Source organism: Atta colombica, unplaced genomic scaffold (genome assembly GCF_001594045.1).
Source record: "Atta colombica isolate Treedump-2 unplaced genomic scaffold, Acol1.0 scaffold261, whole genome shotgun sequence".
Lineage (NCBI taxonomy): Eukaryota > Metazoa > Arthropoda > Insecta > Hymenoptera > Formicidae > Atta > Atta colombica.
In genome coordinates this window covers 704,520-712,467 of record NW_017259361.1, presented here as the reverse complement: position 1 = coordinate 712,467, position 7,948 = coordinate 704,520, and the positions used below count along the sequence as shown (strand labels likewise).

General features: G+C 28.2%; 1 protein-coding gene across 2 annotated transcripts in view; it reads right to left on the bottom strand.

Annotated features, from left to right (window-relative positions):
• Nucleotides 1-4,881: 4,881 nt before the first annotated feature.
• Nucleotides 4,882-7,948, bottom strand: part of LOC108689252 (zinc finger matrin-type protein 2) — a 4,481-nt gene continuing 1,414 nt past the window's right edge. The window contains exons 3-6 of one of the 2 annotated variants that reach the window (XM_018195948.1): nucleotides 7,807-7,880; nucleotides 7,585-7,730; nucleotides 7,243-7,504; nucleotides 4,882-5,742 (exon numbers count right to left, since the gene is read on the bottom strand). In XM_018195948.1, coding sequence (XP_018051437.1) covers nucleotides 7,361-7,504; nucleotides 7,585-7,730; nucleotides 7,807-7,880 — 364 coding nt within the window. In that variant the 3' untranslated portion in view covers nucleotides 4,882-5,742; nucleotides 7,243-7,360. The remainder of the gene's footprint in view (nucleotides 5,743-7,242; nucleotides 7,505-7,584; nucleotides 7,731-7,806; nucleotides 7,881-7,948) is intronic. The other variant, XM_018195950.1, reaches the window with a different exon arrangement.

Sequence of the window (7,948 nt, the reverse complement as noted above, 5' to 3'; positions counted from 1 at the left end):
TAGAATACGTCAACTTCGATTTTCTTTTCTTTTTTTTTTTATAGAATAATAATAGCTTCTTATAAAAATATTTCGAATTACTGGCTGATCATTAATTAAGCTTATAATTAACTTAAACGATTTTTAAATTCTTTCAAATCAAGTTTCTTTGAATTACTGAGGATTGAATGTTTATGTATCTATTAACAATTTAATTACTAAAAAGTGACATGAAATTATATTTTTAAAAAATATCATTTTATTTTGTGATGATGTGAAATTAAATCTTTCTTTCGATTTTACATTATAAGAAGAAATCCGATTTTTAAAAGTAAATTAACTCGATATTAAATGAATAAAACATAAAGCAATCTCCTATAATTTTGTTTATTTAAAATGTTATTAAATATAAAGTGTAAAAATGTCTGAGAAATCGGACTTTTTAGAACGGAATTTTTACAACGCTTTTTATAGATTATTCTGATTAGTTTAACTGAAGAAATTTTATTTTGCGAAGCTTATAGCAGTTCGAGTAATTGAAAGTTCCTATATATTTATCGTCAGCGAGATTCTCATTTGCAACAAATAGCGTATCATTTTATCTCCTCATATACTGGCAGAACAACCATGTAATTGCGCACGTCTTCCCAGTATAATTATGCGAGATAAGATATTAAGCATGTAAGTGAGATGTCTCACTTTTTAAAATATACGTTATAAATATATAAAATATACGTACAAAATCAATCAATATTCTTTAAAAAGCTCTTTCATTCATTAATATTATGTAAAACGTTTGCAAACGTTTCGTATTCTTAATATTCTAATTTATTTTTACTCTACATTTGTTTATAAAACAGTAAATTTCTCTTTAACTGTAATACAAGACTCAATTAGATAAAAATGACATAAATAAAGGACTATGAGCTTAATAGTCTTTTTATTACAAATCAAAAAAATTATTTTCTATAAAGCTACGATCCTAACTGTTTATTATAAATTTATTATAAATTTAAAGTACCTATAAAATAAACCTATAAAATAGTGATTTTTATGTATTTTATTCTAAAGTAAAAGAAAAAAATTGTATATTGTTTCTACTTGTATAGTTTTTTAAAAAATAGAATCCTTGATTTCTCAAAATCTGTGACGTAATTTTTATAATCTTATATTCATTTTTAGTAGCTAAAAATATACATAAAAATCATTATTCAAATGTTAAAAATAGGAACCTTGTAAATTAATTATTTAATTTAAATTATTTTTTATTGTCTTACAAATAAATTTCTCTATTCAATTTTATTTTTGGAATAAGAGTGACTTATTAACAATATAATTTTTCATATTCTCACGCAACATAGAGAGAAAAATCTGTCGTTGAAGAATTAGAACACTTTGACGTATAACAGCGAATAATTGACGCAAATGGATCATTCATTTTTTCCATCTTTCCGACAGCCGTTAGTTTTCACGTTCCATCTGTTATAGCAGAATACTTGGCCATGTGCGAATATACAGAGATATTAATTGTGAAAGTAGTTCGCAATTCGTAACTAATAACTGCCAGCGAATGTTGGATTCTGCCGAGAGGATGTTTAATAATTAATCACCATAACGAACTACAACTTTTCGGAATATTGCTCGATTTAATTACCACGTTACATTGCAACGCAATCTAAATTTCAAGCAATTGTAGTTATTAAAACGGTGGCCATAGTTGCGAGTTTCGCAAACAATTAATCAAAATTTTAAATGCAAATAATTATAATTGACTGCAAATTCTAATATTGGTTTCGATCTCTGATCTTGAGATCCTTTTCAATTCCAATACATACAGTTGAAAAATTTATATTAATACATTTTACTCAAATAGTCCATCAAAATTTGTGTGTTATTTAACTCAAAATGAATACGTTACATGGTATAAAACATTTTGCATTTGTGTCGGAAATGATCCATTCAAATGAGAAAAGATTCTGATGCAGTCAAATCCAGTGCAGTAATAAAAAATAAACTTTTTAACTCGAACGAAAAATTATAGACATCATAATGTATGATCGATGAAACTTGCAATGTTCATAACAATTTTATTAATTTACGATAAAATAATGTCCGTGACTTTGCATTTAAAATTACAATAAATAATAATAATAATACATAATGCATTACATATAAATAATAATTAATAAGTCACATAATTATGGAAGATTATCATTTCTTTTATTATGTAAACATAAATAATTTCATATTTCATTTGATATCTTTTTTATAACAATGGGAATAGAGCCCAATGGAAGAAATATTAAAAACAAGAATAAGTATTAAGATTTCAATCTATCAGGAACCAGTACTGTTATACTGTTACACTAGTTATATTGGAATATATAGTTTTTGAAACAGGTTGAAGTCTTAATATTTATTCTTATTTTTAATATTTCCTATATTGTGCGTAGTGCCTTAGATTCATACAAAGTAGTCTGTGTCTTGTAAGTGAGATTCGATTTCAATTATTAGAATTTATGCACTAATTTATACGAAAAAATATTAATAAAGTCATTGAAATCTAAACCTAATCAATAAGACAGCTTTACGATGAAATGTCAATTTTCGCTTCTGCTTCGCAGCTTTTCAAAACTTTGAGCCAAGTGAAACGGAAATTTTTGCTCAATGTTCGCAGCCTGTTTCGTCGGATCCACTTAGGTGATCCATTCAATTACGCACGAGTGATCACGAGTAATCGGGCTGTTTCGAAAACAAGAGTTGGAAATAAGAGCCGTGAGCAGGCAGCCGTGTAACAGATAGCAACACGGTGCGTGTCCGATCCTTTTCACTTCCGTGGAAAAGAAAAGGGAAAGCGCGGCTGTTATTGTAGAATTAGAATAAGAAAACTTGATGTATTTTTTTTTATCAGAAGATTCTGTAGATGTTATATATTTGAAAAATGAAAAGAACTTTAAAGATATTCTAAACGTCATTAAAATCATTTCGCGAAAGAAAAATAAAAATATTTTAAATTTTTTAAGAAATTCAGATTTTTTTATTGTCATCAATTAATTTTATCGTTACTTTAATTTCTTCTTTATGAGAATAAACGAGTTTTATATATAAATCTGATTTTAAGAACTGATTAAAGATTTTTTGTATTTTAGAAAGAAATTTAATATGATTTTTTTCTTTAATAGGAGAGCCTATAAAAGATTTAATCTTTATTTTATTTTATCTTTGCTTTATTAACAGATATTGAATTTTTTAAAAGATGTAATCCTTGGAAAACTTTATTCTTAGAAAACTTTAAAAAAAACTCAAAACATGATATAGAAAAAATTTAAGAGAAGAACTAAGAAAGAGTAAATTTGAACATTTTTAATTATTTTTAAAAATAATCCTAAAACTTACTTAAGAAAAATCTAAAAAAAAGCTGAAAGATTTTCCTTTAATATCTTTAAATCTTCACTTCACTTAAAGTAAATTTCTCAAGGAAAATTTTTTTCTCCCTAAAAAATTGTTGCTAACTTTTCTTCAGTGTCACATACTATATGTATATGTTTTGTGAAATATTTATGACAAAACGCAGCAAACAAGTTGACGTTATTTGTAATTTTGATATCAAAATAATGTCATTAACATCAATTTGTCTGTTGGAAGGTACTGTATGAAAATAAAAATTGTAACATTGTAACAAACTTTTTTTTTATTGAAACGCAAAACATTAAAAATAAGCAATAAGCAAATAAGCAATAAGCAATAAGCAAATGTATAATAGCTTTATTGATAAAAAAGTTTTATACAATACCACAGTAAGTAAAAACATTTCGGGTATATCATATTGAGAATGGCACCAAAGGGTTAAGGTCAGTAATTTCAAGAAAATTAATTGAAAAATCATTTCATCAACTATCAGTGAATGAGGTCTTACCCGATGACTTGCCGGGGTTGGATTCCTCGATCGGCTGCAAAGTTCGCGACATCATCGCCTTAATTTCTTGATTTCGTCTTACTCTTCAAACCAAAACGAATACCGCGCTACGGTGCTTGCGAACCGTGATGAGACGCTTGTAAAATCTCTATCGACGTCCATCAATCCATTGAGTTCCGTGTCAAGTCCGACAGATTCGCCGTGACTGCGTGTCGCATTTTTCATGAGCGTACATTAACCGGCACTGATTAATATAATTGATTATAATTAGACAAACGAGAGATCCTTTGTGATGATAATGTAGCAGTAAAATCCAAGCATTGGTGACGTAGTTGATTGATGTTTCTTTCTTCGGATTACTTGAACTTATTCACGATAGTATAAATAATGATTAACGGTAATTAATAGAATTTTTCAATGTTACAATTTTTTTTCATGGAGAGATGTGAATGTTTCTTTTTCAGTAAAAATAATATAATATTTGTCGATTATTATGAAGGAAATGAAGATAATTATTCCAAATTTGACTTAGAAGCTGCTTTAAGAAATTTATTGAGGTTCATAATTCAATAAATGAGAATAGGTTAAAATGGATTGAAATAGATTCAAATTTTCAGAAATATGTTTTCGCGAACGTCAAAATGAATCCTTTTCAATCTGAATGCATTTTATTCCGAATTTGATGAAACATTTTTATGCTTTTCAATCTAAAGATAATATCGGTTTTTTTCTTTGTCTCGTGAATACTTTTCAATTAAAAATTTTGAATAGAAAATGTAGTTTTTCAATCCAATTGAATAAAAACATTTTTGTTATTTAAAATACTAATTCAGACAAGTAAAATTTTAATCTGTTTTAATACAATTTTCTCGTTTATGGGAAAAAATAATATTTAATACATACACACATACACATATATATAAATTAAATTTTTTTGTTTAAAAATGTCGCTTTCTTCTTTTTTATATAAATAATGTGGCTGATTCTTTTTTTTTTAAATAATTATGCCAAACTTCACGAGAAGACAATTATTCTGGATATTGTAATTTATTTCAATCAATTCATATTCCTCTTATTTTATATAAATGAACAACCTTTATTTGTTACGAGTATATCTTCTATGAAATCAATTCTAACTTTTTTTCTTTTAATGTAGAAATAAGCCTTCAGAGAGAATACATTTTTTTTTTTCAAGAAATTAATTCGATTTTTATCAAAACATCTATTCTTAATACTGAGACATACTTCGCAACCACTTCTGCTTTTCTCCCAAAATACTCGCTAAACACTGTAAGGCATTTTTCTCTGTTTCTTCGCTTCTTCCAAATATATTCTCTTCTCCGGAAAAAAAAAAAAAAAAACAATTAATACATTTTTTATTTTCCAAGAAAAAACTTTTCACTGATTTCTTTTCGTCTCTCCTGAGGATATACGTCTTAGATTCGATTTACGGCAAATGCGGAGGATGCCGGGCGCGCAAAAAGCGGATAGATCGACACCTCCAGTGGCACGTGCACGACGATTCGCACGTCACGTCGCGTCACTTCACGCAAGTCAATATGTAACCGACTGAAGCACTTTGCGACTCCGACACGCGCAACTGCGCGCGGCTTCCGCGGACTTTCGAATAACGGGTTGACGGCTTGCCTAGCTATGAGAGAGAAGACTGCGTGAGAGTTACGTCGGCTACACATCGACCGGCACTGCGTCGCTCCGGTCTCCGGAACATGGCCCCCAGCGGCTTCAGCTTGGACCCCGCTGTGGAACATCCTCTTGTGATCCTCCGCAAAGTGGGAGACGAGAGTCGCAGAGATCTCCTCCCTCCATCCTTATTAGCGAAAGAATCTCTCAAGAAAGGAGAAAAAAAAGAAAGAATCAAATATATGAAGAAAGAAGTGAAAGAATTCATTATTTTTGTGTTGCAGGAGCGATTCGAATTGTTGCTGCTACTAATTCTTGCGGGACTGACAATAGCGTAGGGATATATTATGGTTGCGTTTCGTTGCACTTAATGTTCGCAACGCTCGCATACATTATTTCAGCCTTGTTTAATATTTTATAATAACAAGGATGAAATGAACGTTCCAAATTAAGTGGAAAGCATACATATTGTATATTAGAATTTTTCATCTGCTATGAAAAATTTAGAGTAAAAAGAAACAAAAGAAATTTAGAAATAAGTATAAAAAAGTATGCAGTGTGCGCGAAAATATTTTAAAAATTCGCTGCATACTGCAATTGAACTTGTATGACACTTAGGTAATACTTAGATAACAAATAATAACAATCTTTAGCAGTCAGTTCGTTCGGTATTCGATTCATAGATAGGTACATGTATATTTGGATCAATATGATGTATCTCGATAAATTTGGATGTTTTATAAGTTAGCAGGACAAAATGAGCAGAATCAAATCTAACTAATTTTTTTGTTGTTAAAAAATTGCCAAAGAAAAAGATTTGTTACCCTGCAGTTTTCCTAACAAAAAATTATATAATAAAAATTATAAGTTACAATATATGTATATAGAATATGTATATAGAATATGTATATAGATAAATTACTTAAATTACAATACAATACTTAACAATAACGTAAGAGTTTATTAACTTATGTTACTATTAAAATCCAATTCAAATCCATTATTTGCGAAATAAATGTAATAAGTAATAAATCTGTCAAAATATAAGAATAAAGCACAAAAAAGAGTTTGTTGCCTGTTTAAATTTAATACTAAAACATAGTCTGAATGTTGCTCTTTCAGCCGGATATTAAGACCACGTTGATCAAAAACTCTGATTAATTTTAATCGACAGTTAATCAATTGGAATTGGTCAATCGCATCTACTGTTGACAAATGCTTTCTGTACTATTAAAATAATGTAATATGATTTAAATAAGATAATTAAGGAAAGTATCGATGTTAAATTTTATTTGCACTCTCTCTAATTCATAAAATTTATTTCTACACATACGCATACTCTTTTAGCGTTAATTGAGTATGAAGTTCAGCATTTTCACAGTGAAAGATATAAAATCGTCAAAGATACAAAGTTGTTTCAAAATATACTTAAATTATTTATATTACCGAAGTTAATTTGTACCTAAATAATTAATTTTAATTAATCTTAATTACTTAGTTACAATTAAATTACTTAATTATTTGAATTTATATTATTTGTTACACTCATTCAGTGAAGTTAATCAGACTTGTAATTTGATAATTTTCTTACTTATCTTAAATAAATACAAAACTCTTGTAACAATAATGGAAAAATGAAAAATCATTGCATTCATAAATCATCTTCTTAAATTCCAATTATATTTAGAATTAAAATTATTTGTCACCTATTTGTGTTCACTTGTCTTCACTTTCAATCATATATCTATATGATTCGGTCGCGATTTTCTTCGAAGAATATTTTCTTCTTCACGTAATTGTTCATGAATGTTCGACAGCAATTTGTCACTTTTTTTTTGAGCCAAAGCCAGAAAATCCCATAATCGCAGCCATTTCATCAGAAGGTCCTGCATCATCCTCGGATAATTCCTCAATTTTCCTCTTCTTATCCTTTCGTTTTTCTTTTCTATACTCTTTGATTTTTTCTTCCTAATAACAGAAATAATCTTGTAAAAAAATTACATAATGTGCGCGCGAAAAAAGTATTTAAAGAACAATTTTAACCAAACCTCTTCCTTCAGCTCCTTTACTCTTTGTTCCAAATCATAATCTTTCTTTTTTTCTTCGAGTTTCTTTTTGTTTTGTGCAAATCTTGCTTTAACCTGCTCCAATGTAGATCGTTCTATCTTCATGGACATACCAAGATTACGTTGATCTTAAAAATTCAAAATTATAATTAAAATGAGAAAATATTTTAATTCTATTATAATTTATGAATTATTTAAATTTACGTTTTGTCCCATTGATATGGTCCAAAAAATTGATTGAATCTTTGACAACACAGTCGCAAACATTGCAGTAGTATCTGTGGATAACAATATGAGAATGATGTTATAATTACGATCAATTACAAATTTTGTGCACAAAATTAAA